At 44.2% G+C, this 21,661-nt stretch overlaps 1 protein-coding gene across 1 annotated transcript in view; it reads right to left on the bottom strand.

Annotated features, from left to right (window-relative positions):
• The window catches only part of BFSP1 (beaded filament structural protein 1), a 46,472-nt gene extending 41,302 nt beyond the window's left edge, over nt 1-5,170 (bottom strand). Inside the window, exon 1 of the mRNA XM_090031547.1 lies at nt 4,800-5,170. Within this exon, the coding sequence (XP_089887673.1) occupies nt 4,800-5,170 (371 nt within the window). The remainder of the gene's footprint in view (nt 1-4,799) is intronic.
• Nucleotides 5,171-21,661: the final 16,491 nt, after the last annotated feature.

Here is a 21,661-nt window from a genome sequence, read left to right as displayed (position 1 = left end):
GGAACTGAAACAACAGGAGAAAAAGCAATCCCTGTTGTCACTGCCAAGAGAGGCAATCACTGCAGCCTAATAAATACATCTGCAAAATTTTACAACTCTAAACTCAAAGGAACCTGCTGAGTGGAAGACTGTTCTTGCCTAACCAAATAGTATACAATCAGCCTTTTGCCTGCTAAAATCTGCTGTCTTCCTCAATGGGCAAAGATCACTCTTATACAGGAGGTCAAAGGCAAAATCTGTCCCTTGAATCCCATTTAAAGGATTTTAATGGTGCATAAAGTTACTTTGGGATGTGAATGGCTGTGTGATCATGGCCTAACTAGTCATTAAGTACTATTCACAACTTTTATATACCTAACTGATGGGTTTGTGTCAGTGGCGATACATAGGGGGTGCATGGGGGTGCACCCTGAGAGCGCTGGTACACCCCTCACAGCCAGTATCCCCTGCTTAGGTGGCAGGTGGTGGGGGCAGGTAGAAGTACTGTACTCCCTCTGCGAGTTCTAGCCGGGGTGGTGGGGGCACCAGGAAAAGTGCTGCTGGTACTTCCAGACACATCCCTGACCCTTCTGGGCATGCCACTGGCACTTCCAGGCAGCATTCCTTCTTAGAGCCAGCTTAGAGGGAACACTATTTCTGGGTTGGCGCATGTGACCAGCTGCAGGGGGACTCCCTCCCACCCTGTTGCTGACTGGCCACTGAGGGGGGCAAGTGCCCCCTCTGACTCAGGAGGCACCAATCACCCATGGTTTGTGTAGATTAGAAGTTGTAACAATAACCACCAACTTGGTTATGAGCTTGAAAGATAGGGCCTTATTAATTAAAAGTCAAAATCTCAGACCGAGTCGTTTGAATGACGTGCACTTCAAAAACAATTTATCTCACTTCCTTAAAAACAGATCCGATACTTGTCTGCCCAGATTCATTCTTCCTAACTTATGTATACACACACTATATATATATATAGAAAGAGAGAGAGAGAGCGCAGATACCAACATTCCATAGTAATGGCCAAATGTATCTTTAATCATCATTTCATTTTTAATATTGGTTACCTTTGTTGGCTTGGAGATGGCTGCCAGACATATGTATTGCTACTTTCATTCACTGCTGCTGCTTAATAATATACCGCATACAACTAGAATGATAATCAGTGATTTGTGGCAGTTCTGTTCTCAATGATCTTGCTTGTTGAGGAGTTTATAGAAATAACAATATTAACAAAGTAATTGTATGCTGAATGAGCTAAAGCAATTATTAAGCATCTGTGTTTTTTTTAATTCCAATGATAGCTGTATTCCATAGTGCGCATTACCACAATTTTTATAGCTGAAGAAAGCTTTGGACTCTGGCAGCACATCTTTAAAGGGTGGTCCCAATCCCTTTTTGCTTCTGCAATTCTATTACTACTGAAAGGCAGTCTATATCTTTAAAACTTAGCATCGCTTTATGCTTTTTCACGTCAGTTCTCCCACCTAGTCTTATCTATATCCTGATTTGTACTCAATTGTTCACAGCTTGTATAAGTTCCCCTACTTTTCATTAAGTTAAATCAATTTCTGAGTATTTATCCCTTTAATGAGAAAGTACAGGCATAATTCATCCAGAAACTACTCACATGGACATGGCTCCTGTCAGTTTCAGGATAATTTTAAAATGGGATTTAGGGAGAGATTTCTGCATTTCATTTCCTTGGATCTGTTTTCTAAATTGTTCAGATTAAGCCAGCACACATTTACCCAGGTACATAATAATTAGGTTAGTTTGAAAGATCTTCCTTTGATTTTACAGACAAGGAATATGCTTTGAAAGCATTCTGATCTAATTTATGATTGGTATTTAAGATAATTGCTCTGTGCAGTTAATTTTTATGATCATGCATGGTAAAATGTACTGAGCACACACCATAGTAAATATTTATATCATTATATTAGTCCATATTTTTAATGCTCAAAATTATTAGACTGCAAACTGCAAAGCTGTTTACCAAGATACACAAGCACCGCCCGAGGGTATGTTATTTGAACTCCTCACAAACATTAATTCATCAATTTTTTTTCACATTTCAGTGTGGAAACTGCTATTCCTGTTTGCAAATGAGAAACTAAGTTGCATATGTCTTTAGACTTCACTACTTTGCACCTTATTTGGCCATTTCCAGATGTGCAAAGCGGTTGTATATGCTGTCTCTAGGCAGTATTTTACAACCACAGCTGCAAAAGGGGAAAGGCAGTGGAGGAAGACCCAGGAATTCATGTGATTTGCTCCATGTCACTCAGGTAGCCTCTTGTAAAGCCAGAAGTTGTACCAGAGTTTTCTGATTCCCAGCCGGATATTTTGGCCATAAGTCAATTCTTCACATGGAGCCCTTTCTGAAATTCTAAAGTAACTGTGTTTTAGATGAGAACAACAAAGATCACCCAAGAGTCACTGCATTTTTAAAAGGTTATGAAAAAATCACATCCTAACTGACATTATCTCTGCTAGGGAGAACCTCCCCCTGGCCATGCAAACTCAATTTACACCAGCAAAACCCCCAGTCCTTTAACTATACCAATACTTGCAAAGCCTTTTTGTTGTGACTGACTTGAGTGACCTGAGCAATTCTGGATTACAACCTGATGATACTGTTCCTGAAAAATATGATAGAATGTGTAATAATTAAGAATGAGAGCTATTTATAGTTGCAAATAGGGATAAGTGTTGGGTTTCATACCCTTCAACAAGTCTGAGTGAACCTCAAGACCATTCTTGTAGCACATGTAGAAACAGGATGAGACTATCCTTATTCTAGCCCACTTGTCTGTCCAGGGGCAGACAATGAAGGAGAAGTGGAGAGGAGCCTTGAGTCTTATCCCAGAAGTTCTCCATGGACCCTTCACTGCATGCCTTGACAGAGCAAATATACCAGTGACAGTAGGGGAAGGTGCCTTAGGGCAGTGGTTTCCAAATTTCCAAAAATCACAGAACTCTTTTGTATCACTTCTGTCATAGACCCCTGTATCCCTGGCTTTGCAGGCCATGTGAACAGATTCAGAACCAAGTGACCTGGCCTGGCAATGGAGGTGTACTTCCTCCCGGCACACTCAAGCATTACCTGTAATCTCTTTGCCAAACGCCTGATGACCGGTTGTGGAACTCTGGGATTCTGCAGAGCAAAGCTTGGAAACCACTGCTGTCGGGCTTACTGCTGTGAAAGCCCAAGCAAGTGAGAACAATGAATGCAAGCTGCCTGCAGGGCTGCTCCAGTTCAGCCCAGGAGATGCTCCTGTTCTCAGCCAGGCTCTATTGTAATGCCCACTCTGCTATTCAATGTCTTCATCAGTGACTTGGGCGAGGGTGTGGAGAGCACCCTGTCCAAGTTTGCAGATGATACCAAATTATGGGGCAAAGTTAACACACCAGAGGGTAGGGAACAGATCCAGACAAATCTGGACAGGTTGGAAAAATGGGGAGAATGAAATAGGATGCAGTTCAACAAAGATAAGTACAAAGTGCTGCATCTGGGCAAAAAGAACCACCAACACACTTATGGGTGGGAGGATAACTGTCTCAGCAGCACTGCAGTGAAAAAACATCTTGGAGTCATAGCTGACTCCGAGCTGAACATCAGTCATCAATGTGACAAAGTGATCAACAAGCTAACTGCACTTTATCATGCATTAGCAGATGCATGACAAACACTCCAGAGAGGTGATGCTTCCCCTCTATGTGGCACTAGTCAGGCTGCAGTTGGAGTACTGCATCCAGTTTTGTGTGTCACACTTTAAGATGCAGTAAATCTTGAGAGGGCTCAGAGGAGGCTACTCATATGGGCAGAGACCTGCAGGCAAGGCCCTACAAGGACATACTGAAGGACCTGGATCTCTTCAGCCACTACAAGAGAAGGCTGAGAGGTGATTTTTGTGGCTGCCCATAAATTCATCAGGGGAAGGCAGCAGGGAATAGGAGATGCTCTATTTACCAGGGCACCCCCTGGAGTAACAAAGGCCACAAATGGATGGAGAGCAGATTTAGGTTAGACATTAGAAAGAACTTCACAGTAAGGGTTGCCAGAATCTGGAATGGGCTCCCAAGGGTGATGGTGCTCTCCCCTATCTTGGCGGTCTTCAAGAGAAGACTGGACAAGCACCTAGCTAGGGTCATCTGACCCTAGTGCTCTTTCCTGCCCAGGGCAGGGGGTCAGACTTGATGACCTACTGAGGTTCCTTCCAACCCTAACACCCTAGCATCTATGAATCTGTGAATCTGCCATAAGGGAGACAGTCAGGTATATTCTATAGTGTAAGAGGAAATAAAAGCAGTTTGTACCGCTGTAGCTTTCTGGCTATGAATATGTATATCCCTATATCAATTCAGGGCCACGTTCTTTACTCAGCTGCCAACACAGGGCATCCACTGATGTAAAGTCCTAGTATGTTGCCATGAATAGAGAAACCCTGCATAAGCATCCCAGACAGATCTTGACCCTCTGGGCTTCATCTTGCTGTCCTCTCACCTAACAGCTACTAAGAGCATATGGCTGTCAGTGGGGCTTTCCTACAGAAGACAGCAATCCCATCACTGACCTGCCAGCATTTGAAAGCAGGATCTGTGGAGGTTTGAGAAAAGAAATGGAACTTGCCCACTCTCCATAAAAAAAAATCAACCAGCTAACAGGATTTTAGAGCTGGGACTTGGGGAAGTTAACACATAAGGGAATTAAGTTGTTGCCTCTCTTTGTTACCAGAGGTGATGTGTGTCCCCAACAGACTCTTATACTGCAGTGGACAAACACCCCATGGCTCTGGCTGGCTTACTTGTAGCGGAACTCATCGAGCATGCGCTGTGCGTCCTTCTCCTCACGCTCCAGTTTGGTACGGTCAGTTGACAGCTCACGAATGCGCTGGCGATTGAACTCGATCTGTCCAGCAAATGCCTCCTCCAAGCCCGCTAGCTCGTCTATGCGTTGAAAGGTCTCCAGCTGCTTGCGTAACATGGAATTGCGCTGTTCAAGCACCCGGGCCCGATTGATATAGTTAGCAAATCTCTCATTGAGATCCTGTAGATTTTCCAGGCCTTGGGCCTGAGCCAGGCTGTCAAACTCTGAGGAGCCTGGTAGTTCATCATAGGCATCTGATCGTTCATACTTCTCCTTCCGCACTTCACGCAGGTAGCTGCTCCTATACATGGTTTTGGGGATGCTCTTCAGTTCCAAGGTCCCCACTTGTATATGTCTTTGTGTCTTCAGTTTGGATCTGGAATATGTTTGGGGGATTCGAGGAAGAGAAACAGAAGATAATCCCCCCTGCACAAATTATTATGACTTATGTCTGTGGAGGCTTGTGGAACTGCCTGCTACCCAACTGCAGCAAACTAAATAAAATCATATAGCCCCGCCTCACCCTGCCCTCTTTCCAGAGACTGTCAGCAGTTTGGGGGTTTGCTTTCTTTCATTCTGCGCATTGTGATTCTGTGTGTCCAGAATAAAAGAGAGCAATATCCAGCTTTTGCTCAGCAGATTAAAACATTATGCAAAGAGAACAAAACAAATGCTTTGCAGTTTTCAAGGATGAGCTCAAAGCTTTTAATAGGGGGGGTTTATTTTTTTTTGTTGGCTATTAACAGTACACGGAATCCTTTTGCCAGCTCAGGGTTTTGACATGAGAGGATGAGAAAGAGTATTTTTGCCTGTTTTAATTTTTTTCCTGTCATTGTTCATGAATGAGCATGTAGGTATGTATGACATGGTAGAGGAAGAAAGCCACCTATCAACTGGTTGTCCATTCATGAGGGATGGATAGATTTATCCCAGTTCTTTTCTCTCTTTCCTGTTGAAAAGGACTCTGGGCTTCCAGAAACACTCTTGATACTACAACAAAGGCTTCTGATACAGCAGAACTGTCAGTAACACTTCAGATGGAAGCCACTCTTTCGTATGTGGGAAAATCTACTTTAGATACTCAGACCACACACATGAGGTCTGTAATCAACAATATGGTATCCTAATAACTGTATCCATGGCTAAGTTTAGGCTCAAGCCCCCACCCAGATACCTGGCAAATAATTACCTTACTGGGTGTCCTAAAAGAATAAGTTCCACATGCACAAGCAATTTTGTAATACACACACACACACACACACACACATTTTGTAATATTTATATATACACACACACACACGTTTATTAAAAGTAAATACAAGTAATTAAGCTTTATCCAACCTGCTCCCTTAACTATTGAACATCCCAGCTACTAAATAGCCCAAAATATCAAATACCCCAAATACTGAATCCTGCAAGATATCGAATAACACCCCAAATAGCAAACCTACCCCAACCAGCAAACCTCTGGTTCTCTAGAGTTTAGTTTATATCTGAGTGCTTCCCACCCTGGGAGTTTTACCTTACCCAGCCTGGTTGAGGGGGTGGGGGAAGATGTGAGTCTCCATCTGGATTGCCAGTAATGGGATCATTACTGGCTGCTTGCTGCCTGTTGGGATTGTCTGCTGTAGCTGATTGGGGATTGATGTGCCATTGCTTCATCACCCCCACCCAAGGAAGCACTTCTGCTGCTACTCCAGGGAGTGCTCCCTAGGGCTGCATTGTTGATTGGAGTCATCACTCAGTATTGGTTGTCACAGCTTCACCACTTGAGGTTGTTGCTGGGCATGCCCCCTCTTGGATTTCAACTATGGGTCTGTCTTTTACTGGTGATGATTCTACTAGCCTCAGTGCGAATGTCCTCAAAGGAAGACACTGGACTCTCCCTGGGCTCCTCAATCATAGCCATGAAGCTTTCCCTCTCACACACCTTACCTGCCCCTCAGAGCCTTGCTTCTCCCATTGCCATCCTTTCTGTTTCCCCACAAGTGGCACAGACCTTTCCGTCCCCCACGCAACTGTCTTCTGCAGCGTTCCAAATTAAAAAGAAGTGGAGAGAAGCCTAGTGATACAAAGCGTGCTGGCCCCTTACATTTAATCTGTTAAATCCGTGTAGGGGCACAAACAGGCTCCCAAACTTGTCAGCCTGCATACCAAATGAGCTCATGCGAATCCCAGAACACAACAGTGGGACAGAGCTCCCTCTCTCTTATAAAAGTGTGCATCAAGAACTGGAGAATATCTGTTCACCAGGGCACCCCAAGGGAAGACAAAATCTAATGGTCACAAACTGCTGAAAGACCATTTTAGACTGGACATAAGGAAAAACTTTATCAGCTGAGTCTCCAGAGTCTGGAATAAACTCCCCCCAGAAGTGGTGCAAGCACCTATTCTGGATACCTTTAAGAAACACTTGGATACTTATTTTGCTGGGGTGATCTGACCCCAGCTGACTTCCTGTCCCTTGGTCAGGGACTGGACCTGAGGATCTCACGAGATCCCTTCCAGCCAAGGTTCCCTCTAAGCTGAGCACATGCACACACAATCAAAAATGTTGCCACGCAGTAACTTTTTAATGCCATGCACCAGAGCCGGCATGGGACACTTACTGGTCGGCTGCGCAGGGGCTGCCCCGCTCCGCTTTGCTCCTCACCAGCATTCCCGTGGGGAGGGAGAGCACAGCCCTGGCCGGAGCAGCCTGTGAGGGGCTGAGCCGCTGATCAGTGGGCAATCATTGCCCTCACCCCTTCCTCCTCCATGCCTGCAAGGCAGGGGCAGAGGCCAAGCCAGGTACGGCACAGGCTCCACTGGCTCCAGGGAACTGTTCCAGTCCCCAGCCCCTTCAGGCAAGCTTTGCCCCAAGTCCCGCTGGCTTCACCCTAAGCGTAGCTTTTATCCCCGTGCCACAAGCCCCACAGTTCCCACGCCAAAGCCCAGCAGCCCCATGGGTCTTCCAGGCTCTGCCTGGTCCCCACCTCCGTGCCTCGCTGCAGCCTTTGAAAGTGATGTCATGTGGCTCATTGCCTGATCTGCCCAGTGGCAGGACGCACATGGCACCACGCTGCTTTCAAAGGCTGCAGTGAGGCACGGAGGTGGGGAGTAGGCAGAGCGCAGCCTGCATGTGGGTCCAAGAGACATGAAAGGGAGGTACACACACTTCATGTAACAAAGGTACTGGAGACAAAGTCAGCTCTTTGGTAACTGAAGAGAGAGAACTCAAATGCTTGCCCATATTTAAGTATTAATTAAGTCCTGGTCACATCGACATGATTACAAGGTAGCATGTGGGTATTACAGTTAGTTTCTTCTATTATTTACAACAATGCAAATTAAAAGCAGAATTGGGCCTTTAAAGAAAAACATCTAACAAGATAATATATAGACTGAGACGAATATTAAAGAATGCATCTGGTACACATTGTAATATTAAACATTAAAGGGGGAAGCAGGACCAATTCAGGAATGGACCGAAGCAGCACGCTCACAGACTAAAGCGGCGCTCTCATGGACTGAAGCGAAGTGCTCATGGATTGCTACACCTTAGAGGGAACATTGCTTTCAGCCCTAATGTCTATGATCTCTCTCTCTCTCTCTCTCTCATGCGCGCACACACACACACACACACTAACACACACTAGCAAATTGCCTGTCAAGAATGATGGGAGGGGAGCTGCTGCCACTGCCACCCACTGCCCCGTGCTGCCACCACTCCATGTCCAGTCCTGTGCCACCCCTCCTGCTCTGCATCCAGCCCTGTACCACCCCTCACCATTGCTCCATGTCCAGCCCTGCACTGCCCCTGCTCTGTGTCACCGCCACCTCCCAGGAGTGGGGGAAGGGGGAGCTTGCATGCAGCTGGATGAGGAGCAGCGGCAGCACAGGGCAGTGGGTGGCAACAGCATCTGCCGTGTGCAAGCTTCCCCTCTGCCTCCCCACTCCTGGGAGGTGGCAGCTGTACAGGGTGGTGGGGGGCAGCGCTCCATCCCATCCGCCTCGCCTGTCATTCTTGACAGGCATTCTAGATGTAGCATTGGCTGGACCCATGCCCCACATGGAACACCTAAATCAGAGAGAGATTTTCACAACTGCTTTGAAGCCAAAATGCAGCTGGGGTGCTGAGTTTTCCAGGACAGCTGGCCAGGTTATTCTTATGTCCAAGCAGAAGCTGATCACTTCTGAAAATGTGCTCCTTAGTTTGTAAGCACCTTGCAGAAAGGGTGTGCTCTCTGATTGCTGCAGCACACATATTGTACAGCACCATACACACTATTAATCAGGCATGGGAATTAACTAGTTAATTAACTAGTTAAAAAGTTAAAGAAATGGCTAACTTTTAACTTTAGTTAAATTTTCCAGCTGTCAACTTTTAACTTTAACTAGTTAAAAAAAAGGATCAACTTAATTTTTTTTTAAGTATGAGTTAAAAGTTTTAAAAAATTGAAATCTGGCTTTCCCAGAGATTTTCCTGACACAGCCACTCTCTAGGACTTAGATGGAATGATATTTCTCTAGGGCTTCTTGTTTGATAGACAGAGAGTAGTGTGCCTTCCTATGAGATATGGTTTCTTAAGTACTACAAGTCTCAGAGTTCCTTAGTTCATGCTGGCATTTTTCTGTGCATTTACAGAAGTCAACAGGGCAGCCAGTTGGTTGCAGGAGAGGGAACAAGCACAAGCAAGCAGAGACATTGATCCCAGTACGAGTGGGAGCAAGTAGTGAGGGTGAAGCAGATGATGACTTTTTTAATTCTAATGAAGATCAGAACCAGCAGCCCAGGGCCCAAGAAATTGAGCATTACTTCTCATCTGTGAGAAACTTACCTGAAATGTCACCTACTATGAAAAGCCTATTAATCTGTTATAACACAAGCATTCCCTCATCTGTCCATGTAGAGCGATTGTTCAGTAGTGAAATGCAGGTTTTGCTGAAGTTCAATAAGCATGTTTAAATCGTTTCTGCTGTGCAACTGATCTTTCTTTTTCTTATTTAAACTGATTTTCTCATTTCAGTCTAGTTTTGATTTTCAGACACTTTCATTATTTCTAATTCAAATGTATCTCATACCCTTTTGTTACCTTTTGAGCAATAAAAATTGTAGCAATGGAGGTTTTTTGTGAAAACAGCTTTCATTTGTCACCTGGCTATGAATATCTTCTTTCTGTTATTCTGGTATACCTATATGATGCACTGACTTTTACAAACTACTTCACATGGAGAGGGTGAGAGGGATCTAACATTACATAGGTATTGGTAAATTGTTATCCTGAAAGCTGTATGACAAGTATAATATTGTTCTCAGGTAAAGCAGGGTGAGTTCTGAGTAAATTAATGTGTTTCTGTGGGCTTATGAAAAAGAAGCCCACTCATTACATTTGAAAATGAAAAATGATGCTAAGAGGCAATTCACTGTGTTTCACACATTTCCCAGGAATCAACTGAACTTTTAACTAGTTACTGTCTTTTAAACTTATCTTTTAAGTAGTTGAATGTGGAAATATTTAACTTTTAACTTCAAATTAATTTTAAAGGCTGCTAACTTTAACTAGTTACATTTTTCATAAACTTTTCCCATGACTGCTATTGATATTATGTAAACAATTACACAGGCCATGATTTTCAGAAAGGCCAAACAAAGGGAGCAGTCAGTTGTTGGCATCTTTAAACACTGGGCTCATTTGTTAATGCATAGCACCAAGCATTGATTTCTCTGCAGTGCCAGCATGCTGCAGGTGTCTTTTATATACATTAATTTGAGCTGGACAAGGATTTCTAGATGATCTGTTAGGTATACCCCAAGCTACTGTGGAGGTGGATCTTTGGGAGAGATCACGACAAGTGGAGTTTGGTGTTTTGTGGACTATATAATTTTGCTGTTGTAACTTTATAGTAGGGGGTTGTTGTAGTAGCATTAGACTGAGGGTGGATGGCCCTTTTATTTTATTTTGTTTCAACAGCAATAACAGCAAATGTTCAGTACGACATGCCCACTGGCTCCGTGGGCAGAGAATTCACTAAAATGTGCCTTTAGAAGGAGTGCTGATTCTGTACCAAAGAGGAGTTATCTGCCCGTCATGTTAATACAAAGAAAAGAGATCGCTAGGGTATTTTTGGATGTCATAGACACATCTGATAGAGGTGAATTTTTCAACTGAATCTATTTATTCCAGAAAGAGGGCTATCTCCAGGAGGTACCATTGCAGTACTGATTGTTCAAAGCAATTTTTGTGGTATAAACCTCTAAAACATATTTAACTACAGATATCAGATTTTATCTTTGCGTGTGTAAGTTAATTTAATTGATTGATTTTCAAAAAAATTTCCTGATACAAAGGACGTAGTGTAGACCAGACTTAAAAGGACAGTTCTGTGCTGTTTGAATTTCACAAAGCTTCCAGATTAAACTAAAAGCCAGTTTACATGATCAAGGACCTGCCTCTGTGGATTCAATCTTCACTTACATAAGTGACTCCATTCTGCTTTATAATAAAGGGACACTTAGCTGTCTAGAGACATACAGGTACAAAAGTAAGCACATAAGAAATGGGGTGCAAAGGGCAGAGCGTGATCATTTCACATATAAATTGGTATAACCCTAGAATAGGTAATGGAGCAATGTATGCAATATACACAAACTGAGGATCTGCCTCTCTCTCTGTTACAGTATTTCATGTTGCTACAGTTCTAGAATTCCCTCTATTTAAAACAGGTAGCATCACAAAGGCCATGGAGAATTAGTCAGCACTTCATGTGATGCCTTGTTTTTAACAGTACTTCTTGTTGGTCCCTAACAAAGGCAATCATCCACCCTGCTCTTCTTTTTTATAGAAGACTCTAAAACTCTGAAAGGTCATTGTATACGTGCTCCTGAATAAAACATGTGACAAGTAGCCACCTCATAAATCCTGACTCTGCTGGGTAGTAATGCATTACACCTCTATCTTTTTTGATCAACCACCTGTAGAATTCTACAGGGAAGAATTCTAAAGCCGAGCTACTTGTATCGTTCCTTTGTCCCCAAATTATTCATTCTGAGTCTCTTAAAGAAGGCTGTAAGAGAAGTGCTTTATAATGTAAAATGCTACATGAGCTCATTATAGTGGCCCCAAAACAAGTGCATAACAAGCGCTGTCCATTCCAATAAATACCTTTTGAACCTGTAAGTAATGTTTGATTTTTGCTGGATGGTTAGAGTTCTCTTGAACTCTGACACTGCCATTGCCTTTAACTCTACATTAGCATTTTCTTTACAGAAACATCTATCCGCCTGCAGGCCTTCTCACTCAGTAAAGCCAACACAATTTCTTGTGCTTAATGAAACAATTACTTTTAATTTAGTTTCTGTTACAAAATCTTGCTGGTGCAAGCTGTCCCATCCAGTTCTCAAGATTTGTATTTTCTTCAGCACTGAGGCTCATGACAAAGCCACAGTCAAACCATATTTCATCCTTTGAGCAATTTATACTGCATCTGCTTTAGAGTGCATTGGAAATTTTCCACAAGGAGCCTCAAGTGAACTGGGTTTTTGCTATGCTACAAAATACAGCAGGACAAACTGTAACATGATTTATATCCTCTGCATTCTCAGTGGAATCAAGCAAATCTAATCAGCACAGAATTGGGCCCTGTGTATCAGTTAACAGAAGATACTATCAAAGATTGGGCCAGGAAAGGACTGTTCTGCATTTAGGCTGCAGAGACTGGCTTCTGGGGGAGTGCAGCGGGGGATAGCTCAGTGGTTTTGGACTTTGTGTAGCCTGCACCAGGGAGAGAAGAACAAACGGGTGGTTAAGCACCCATCCCACTCAGGCACCAAGCGGAGAGCCACATGTCCCAAGCACAGCAGCTGTATCTCCCAGTGCACTGGTTATAGTTGTACTGATGTATAGCTATTAGCAAAACATGTTATCTAAATACCACCAGAGGGCTGTAGTACTATAGTAAGATTTTGCTAAAATGTTGTTAAAGACTAAGAATTAGAGGGCTTTCACCTACACCAGGCATATGCACAACCCCACTGATGCAGTGGAGTTGCTCCTGACTTACACCAGTTGGAGAAGAAGGACCCCTACCCTGTCATCATCATGATGTAAAGTAGAGATATTTACATGTTATCACTAAATCTCACAGAATATATATTTGCTTTGTAAATAAACCAGGTACATTCCTTCATATTTATAATGCCTGGGGGGCATAACTCACCTGACTCTGAAGTAATTTTATAAAGCTCAACAGAGGAGAGATACAGAGATATGAATTTTCCATATAGGGCATAACAGCGTTAATAGCAGGGTCACCTCCAGCATGTTTTATCTAGGACCAAATTAAGTGAATGTCACTATGGTTTTGCATATCCAAAGATGGGTAGGGGAGAAGATTATTGAATACTCTGTACAGATCATCACCTAGTGTCAACTGAGACCGGTGTGGTAAAGCTGACCTACATTTCCTGATCAGAAGGACAAGGACTGGACAAGGACTACCCTCTTTATAGCAGGAATTTGTTTATGTGATGGTTATGCATGGGTGGTCTAGACTAATTATTTAGTGGTCTAGATTAATTATTTCTGTAGACTAATTATTTAGTCGAAAGAAAAGAAGACTGAGAGGAGATTTAGCAGCAAGCTTCAGTTACCTGAAGGGAGGTTCCAAAGACAATGGAGCTAGATTGTTCTCAGTGGTGGCAGATGACAGAACAAGGAGCAATGGTCTTGAGTTGCAACAAGGGAAGTTTAGGTTAGATATTAGGGAAAACATTCTCACTAGGAGGGTAGTAAAACATTGGAACAGGTGATCCAGAGAGGTTGTGGAATCTCCACCCTTGGAGGTTTTGAAGACCCAGCTAGACAAAGCCGTGACTAGTATGATGTAGTTGGGGATGGCCCTGCTTCGAGCAGGGGGTAGGACTAGATGATCTCCTGAGGTCCCTTCAACCCTAATTTGCTATGATGGATACAACTGCACAAGCAAAAATTTGTTTGGGGATATGAATTGAAAGCTAACCTACACCAGCAGTATAAAAGATTAAACAGAGGGCTGCCTCCAATGCCTGCATTAAACTGACAACATCCATTATACCTTGGAGGAAGCCCTCAGCATCTTCCAGAACTGTAGCCTAAATCACATAAGAATAGCACAATTCAGTGCTTGTACTGTAGGACTACATTGTGGCTTTGCCATGAGTCCCTTGTACTGGGCAATTCCTCTCGGTGCCAGGTCCTTCAGTCCATAGCATCTTGAGCTGGCATGGCTTCTCTAATTAGCATAGTGTGACCCCTTTCCAGTTCTACCGTCAATCTGCGAGTGTGGGGGCTACCATGTTTCTTCTACCCAATTATATCTGAGGAGATTTAAGGACTAGATACTCTATGCAAGAAGAAAAGTAGGTTATATGCCCATTTTTACCCACGCAGCTGCATTAACTTGATTTAAATTTGGCCCACTGATAGCAGCATATGGTTTCCTGTCATTGCAGGCCACTCTACAATCAATTTAGTTCACAGATGGCACCATATATTTTTGATCATTGCAGAAGGTTCCATGAGGAATTATTTTAAAGCAAAGCTTGGAAGAGGAAGATAAAACATGAACAATTTCCAAAATCCTGCATTCAGTAAGCTGCTATTTGCTAGCTTCATTGACCATGCTGTGTTGAGATCTAAACCTTAACTGTATGTTGTTCAGTAAGCCACTCAGTCAATTGACTGCACAGCTGGGATTTTCTGCTTTAAAAATCTGTGCCAGAAAAAAAAAATTATACTGAGATGCTCACAGTATGAAGAACTGTTTCTTTTGTTCTTCAGGACGAAAACTGCTATCAAGCTCTGAAGAACTACGGGCTTCCACTGAAACTTTCTTTGCCTTCTTCCAACTCTGTGGAGTAAGTATCCCCAGCCCTTGCTGGGTATGTCTGGCAAAAAGCAAAACTGGCAGTGTAAGAAGCAGGCTGTGGTAACTGCCATGATTTTTTGTTTTTTTGTTTGTTTCCTAAGGGCATTTGTACATGCCACAAGATTTCCCATTTTTGCCACTGCAACTTCATTTGTATTTGCATGAGTGGGATTTCCCACCACTTTAAAAGTCTTTTCAGTGCGTTAAAGTAAAACTCCTTGGGCATGTTTTATTTTGCAGTGCCTCCGCTTACGTCACCCTATCTATGGATTTCTGGCATGTAAACACTGACTCAAAGACTTGTAATTACTTTCTTTCATCACCAGGTGGCACTGTGCTATTTCTGTAGTCCAGTCAGTAGGTGCCACTCTGCTGTTATTTGTTATTTGCTGGCTGCAGGCAGCCAGAGGGCAAGTTCCGAGGAGCATCCATAGTAAAGTTACTCAGGTAAGAGAATAAAGACAATAAAGAGAAAGAAATGGAGGAGCAACCATTCCCAGTTGTTTACTACCCTCTGCTATTGGTACCAACACCACTCCCAGCAATAGTCCGTATGTGCTCCCCTTTCCCTGCACTCCACCACCACCTGCGCCCCCCACCTGCTGCACCCACCACAGCTTGGCAAGTTTGCAACTTCTTGGATTTGTGTTTGGAGTGTGGCAACTTTTCTTAATACTTCAATATTTCTTATAATTGACTATCTCCATTCATTCCAGAAACATGAGCAATAGTGCAAGTGGATGCTGCATACCAGACCCATCCTCCTGGATATGCAGTATCCTGGGTGATATAAGTAATATCGAAATATCTCACTGAATGGGGGTTTGGGGGGGCTTTGGTCCCAAACCCTGTCCTCTTCTTCTTTCTTCCTCTCCCTGTAGAAGACTTTCCAGATCGGAAATCAAGAAGGATCAGTAAGGAAAAAAGCATCCAGAATCCACCTACCCACCAGTAGAAGCAAGTTTGTTAAATAGTGCTTAGATATTGTATGAGAAAGAAATGGAGGAGCAACCATTTACTACCCTCTGCTATTGGTAGTATAGGTATATAGGTATTGTATAGGTGTATAGGTATTGTATAGATAGTGTATAGGTATTGTATAGATGTATTGTAGGCCTGTACAAATTGGTAGCTATTTGATTCGGCTTCAGATCTGGCTGATTCGGATGCCAGTGATCCAATTCAGAGCTCTGAATCAGTTTCCTGCTTCGATTTGGCCAAATCAGCTCTGAAGTTTCAGAGATCCGGCCATAAGGTATATCAATTAAATATCTATAACTTTGTTGTTTTTTGTCTGATTTGGATGAACCTTTCAGGGATGATAGCCTCTGCTGAGAGCATACAGTCTGCCAAGCTTTAAGGAGATAGGTACAGTGGTTTGGGGGAAATTGCACTCCAAATTCTTGAAAGCAAAACTCATACCATGTATATGTGTTACATCGGGGCGGGGGTGGTAAAAACTGCAGGGATGGTAGCCCCTTGTGAAGTCACAAAGCCTGCCAAGTTTCAAGGAAATAGGTGTGGATAGGTATGGAGGTTCAGGGAAATGGCACTTCAAGCTGCTGACAAGCAAAACTTGTGACAGATGATCCTGTGTGTGTTATACCACAGCGGGGTGAAAACTGCAGGGGTAGTCACCTTTGCTGAGGCCACAAAGTCTGCCAAGTTTCAAGGTGATATGTGTAGGGAGATTCTGGCTTCTGGGGCCCTGTACCTCTGGCTGCTAACAAGCAAAACTCGTGACATGGGTGACACTGTGTGTGTTAACGCACAGTGGGGTGAAAACTGCAGGCCTGCTAGCCCCTGCTGAGGCCACAAAGCCTGCCAGCTGTCAAGGAGATAGGTGCTGGGGGGTTCTGGGGCCCTGTACCACTAGCTGCTGACAGACAAAACTCATGACAAGGGTACTTGTACAACTAACTGTGTCTGTCTTGGGGCAGTTGATTGTATTGATTATTTCCTCTGCTTAGTCTGTGGTTTTGTAGGTGTTAATCCTTGCTAATTAACTCGTTACATTAGCTAGCTATTGTGTATTGAGATGGTCCTTGAGTGAATCATGATTGATTGGTAACTGGTAACACAGTAGCTTAGCCGCCAGGCCTGTAGTAGTCCCAGCCCCGCCCCCTCCCCCCATGCCCCAAGACAGACACAGTTACACAAGGACCCATGTCACAAGTTTTGCCTGTCAGCAGCTAGGGGTGCAGGGCCCCAGAACCCAGAAGCCCTGCACTGATCTCCTTGAGAGCTGGTAGGCTTTGTGGCCTCAGCAGGGGCTAGCATCCCTCCAGCTTTCAACTTGCTGCACCTTAACACACACAGTGTGATCCATGTCATGAGTTTTGCTTGTCTGCAGCTTAAGGTGCAATTTCCCCTAAACCCCTCCTCCTATATTCTTGAAACTTGGCAAGCTTTGTGGCCTCTGTAGGAGCTATGACCCCTGCAGTTTTTACCCCTCTGTGGCTTAAAATATACATGTGACATTAGTTTTGCTTTCAAAACTTTGGGAAAATTTTTCCCCAAACCCCTGCACCTATCTCCTTGGAACTTGGCAGGCTTTGTGGTCTCACCAGGCACTACCATGCCTGCAGTTTTCACCCCACTGTATCTTAACACTTAGACGTGTCATGAGTTCTGTTTTCAGAATTTTAAGGTGTAGTTTCCCACAAACCCCTGCACATATCACCTTGAAGCTTGGCACAGATCATGCTCTCAGCAGGGGCTACCAGCCCTGCAAGTGTCATCCAAATCAGCCAAAAGACAACAAAGTTATAGATATGTCATTGATTCCCCATTATACTCTATAGCCGAATCAGTGAGTTGGCTTCGAATCTTTTCCAAAGCAGTTTGGAAGCTCTGAATCAAGAAAGCCTAAACATTCCATCAATTCGATTTGGATTTGTAGATTCAGCCTCCAAATCATCTGAATCATCTCCGAATCCGAATCATGGAGGGGCTGGATGTATTCAAGTCAGCCGGCCCGGACAATCTCCACCCTAGAGTTCTAAAGGAACTGGCCAAGGTCATTGCAGGACCCCTGGCACGGCTTTACGAGCACTCGTGGTGCTCTGGTGTGGTGCCAGAGGACTGGAAGAGGGCCAATGTGGTTCCCATCTTCAAAAAGGGGAGGAAGGAGGACCCAGGAAACTATAGGCCAGTTAGCCTTACCTCGATCCTAGGCAAGCTGTTTGAGAAAATTATGCTGGCACACATCCATGAGGGGCCAGCAGGGGACTGCATGCTTAGGGGCAACCAACACAGGTTCATCAGTGGCAGGTCCTGTCAGACCAACCTGGTGGCCTTCTACAATCAGATTACCAGATCATTAGATGCGGGGGTAGCAGTGGACATAGTCTTCCTGGACTTCAGGAAGGCATTCGACACTGTCTCTCACCCCGTTCTCATTAAGAAACTGGGGGACTGTGGTGTCGATGCCCACACAGTCAATTGGGTCGCCAACTGGCTGGAGGGCCGCACCCAGAGAGTGGTAGTGGATGGGACCTTCTCAGCCTGGAAGGACGTGGGCAGTGGGGCTCCACAGGGCTCGGTCCTCAGGCCTGCACTGTTCAACATCTTCATCAGCGATTTGGATGAGGGAGTAAAAAGCACCCTGTTCAAATTTGCTGAAGACACTAAGATGTGGGGGGACGTGGGCACACTGGAAGGAAGCATCAGGCTACAATCAGTCCTAGACAGGCTACAAGGGTGGGCGGATGTGAATAGGATGGGATTCAACACAGACAAGTGCAAGGTGATGCACCTGGGGAGGAAAAACCGGCACCATACCTACAGATTGGGGGACTCCCCTCTTGTCAGCACAGAGGTAGAAAAGGATGTTGGAGTCATAATTGACTCCAAGATGAACATGGGCCGGCAGTGTGGGGAGGCAGTCAGGAAGGCCAACCGTACCTTGTCATGCATCCACAGATGCATCTCCAGCAGGTCCAAGGAGGTGATCCTCCCCCTCTATGCGGCACTGGTCAGGCCACAGTTGGAGTACTGCGTCCAGTTCTGGGCGCCGCACTTCAAGAGGGATGTGGACAGCATGGAGAGGGTCCAGAGGAGGGGCACTCGCCTGATCAAGGGACAGCAGGGCAGGCCCTATGAGGAGAGGCTACGGGACCTGAACCTGTTCAGCCTCTACAAGAGAAGGCTGAGGGGGGATCTAGTCGCCTGTTATAAGCTAGTCAGGGGGGATCAGCAGGCATTGGGGGAGTCACTATTCCCCCGTGCACTGCCAGAAGTGACCAGGAATAACGGTCACAAGCAGGCAGAGGGCAGGTTTAGGCTAGATATCAGGAAGCTCTACTTCACGGTCAGGGCGGCTAGGGTCTGGAACCAGCTTCCAAGAGAAGTGGTGCAGGCTCCTACCCCGGGAGTTTTTAAGAGGAGGTTGGATGAACATCTTGCTGGGGTCATGTGACCCCAGTATTATTTTCTGCCATGGCAGGGGGTCAGACTAGATGATCTGCTCAGGTCCCTTCCAACCCTAGAAACTGTGAAACTATGATCCGAAGCTTTGCACAGCCCTAGGTATTTTAAATAAACAATGCTGTATAGTCACTGCAGAGGAAAATCCCAATTTATTTTACTTTTTGTCTATTTTCCCATTTTAAAATTTTATTTCTTTATTATTTAAATCTTTTTTTTATTTATTCCTTTTTAATTAAAAACATCATTTAAGTGCACCACATTTTTGCAATAAACATTTGAAATTGCACCTATATGTGTGGCACACTTTCTTTCATAGGCACATTGGCATACATGCCAGTCCATGTGGTTTGTGGGTGGGTGGGTTGGGAGACAATGTGATGACTGCGCCCCCACCTCCTGCCTCCCACCTCAGCATGGGGATCCTTTGCTTGGGGGCATTTATGGAGTAATGGCAGTACTGGAAAGAGTTGAGTGTAGACTGTTATGGGAGGTCCAGTGCTTTTTTTAGCCCAATTCCAATGTACAGCCATCTACCCCAGAACCCGACAGACCAGAAGAAAAAGCAACACGTGGTAATATTAGGCCAGGCATGGGAGAGCCTTCCTTAAGGCCTTGGATGAGGACAATTAGCAACTGTTTCTATGTAATGTTTGGCTTTTGTTTTTGCATTATGTCCAAAACGCCCTCCCCCACAACATGGGGGTCCCCAATGCTAACATGCAGTGTAGGTGGAACAGTGCCCTCGGAGTCCCCACTGGGTGGGATCCCCAGTACACAATTAATATTATTCCATGTCAGCACCACAGAGACAACAATGCTGGTGCCACTCTGCAAAAAGCTCCTCCTTGCTCAAGCTTTGCTAATAGTTTCACTAAAGACAGAAGTGAGTGAGATGATTCATTCTCTTTTACATACAATCCTTTAATGTTTTCACTGACCCATTTATTTTCCTTTTCATTAGTAAAACCAGGAGCTAGTGTGAAAATTCACAGTCCATTCACAGTGCATTTCAGAGTATTCACAGTGAGAACCAAGACACCCACCCACCTCTGCAAGGCAGAGACAAAGAATAAAGCAGGGTGGAGTGCATCTGCCCTGGGCATGGGCACACTGGGGGAAGGGAATATGAACAAGTCAATAAAATTTTCATTAAATGACCGTATCCAGTGAATACTTTTGCAAATGCAGCAAAAATAGTTGAAATCAATTGAAATGCTATTCAGATTGGTGAATCACAATAAATTGCAATGCTCTTTCCATTGGTAAATCACCATAATTTGAAATGTTATTCATTCAGGGCCAGGCCCTGACAGATTTTTTTGATTGGTGAATCACAATAAATTAGAATGCTATTCATGCATGTATGTATATGAGAAAAGGTGGGACCTCCCTCACCTGAACTCTAATAAGAAGGCAGGCCCAGGCCCTGGCTCTGACACCAAGCACCAAGTCCTTGGTGTCACAATAAACTCAAATGCTATTTTCATAGGAAAATCACAATAGATTGAAATGAAAGGTTGGTGCCAGTTATTTTTATTGGAAAATAACAATAGATTGAACTCTCATTAGGGAGGGTTGGAAGGCCAACCATGCAGTGAGTGGGGAAGCCAGGATCCGTTTTTTCATGCATTGGAGCAAATCTTACAATGTGGAGGGCTCGTTCATTTGCTGAGACATGTGCTGACTGCCATTGGTAATCAAGTGGTCAAGCATGAATGTAGTGTGAGTATGTGTGCATGCATGTATGTATGAATGTATGTACGTATGTATGTCTGTTGGTATGTTTTCAAACACTTAACCTGCTGAGGTTGCTTTGCTATCACAAAGCATGAAGGTATCAGTGTCTTGGAGAAACAAGGCCAGGAGTGTAGCTCTTACTCTGCCAAACAAAACAAGCACTGCACCATGAAATAAAATGCAGAACAGCTCCTTTTTTTAATCTAAAACAGGACAAAGATAAAGAAATTAGCAATGAAGGAAAGAAAGTGGATCCTGAACCTGCCAAAGAAATGAGAAGTGTAGTGCCTTTCTATACAATAGATATTGTATCAATATCAATAGATATTAATAATGTATAGTTATTGTATGGGTATATAGGTATTGTACAGTTGTGTGGGTATTGTATAGATAGTTTTGATTCACAAATTTTGCTTCACAGATTTTCGATTGCCAGATTTTTTTATTGCTAAATCACAATAAATTATAGATTCATAGATGTAGGGTTGGAAGGCACCTAAGTAGATCTTCAAGTCTCTCCCCCTGCCCCCTGGGCAGGAGAGAATACTGGGCTCATATGACCCCAGCTAGGTAACTTTCAAGTCTCCTACTAAAGACCCCCAAGGTAGGAGCCGGCACCACTTCCCTTGGAAGTTGGTTCCAGATCCTAGACAGCCTGACTGTGAAGTAGTGTCTTCTAATGTCCAGCCTGAACCTACTCTCAAACAACTTATGGCTGTTATTCCTTGTTACTGTGGGAGGTGC

Source organism: Crocodylus siamensis, chromosome 1 (assembly GCF_052110815.1).
Source record: "Crocodylus siamensis isolate JL-2025a chromosome 1, ASM5211081v1, whole genome shotgun sequence".
NCBI lineage: Eukaryota > Metazoa > Chordata > Crocodylia > Crocodylidae > Crocodylus > Crocodylus siamensis.
This window is presented reverse-complemented; position numbering and strand designations above follow the sequence as displayed.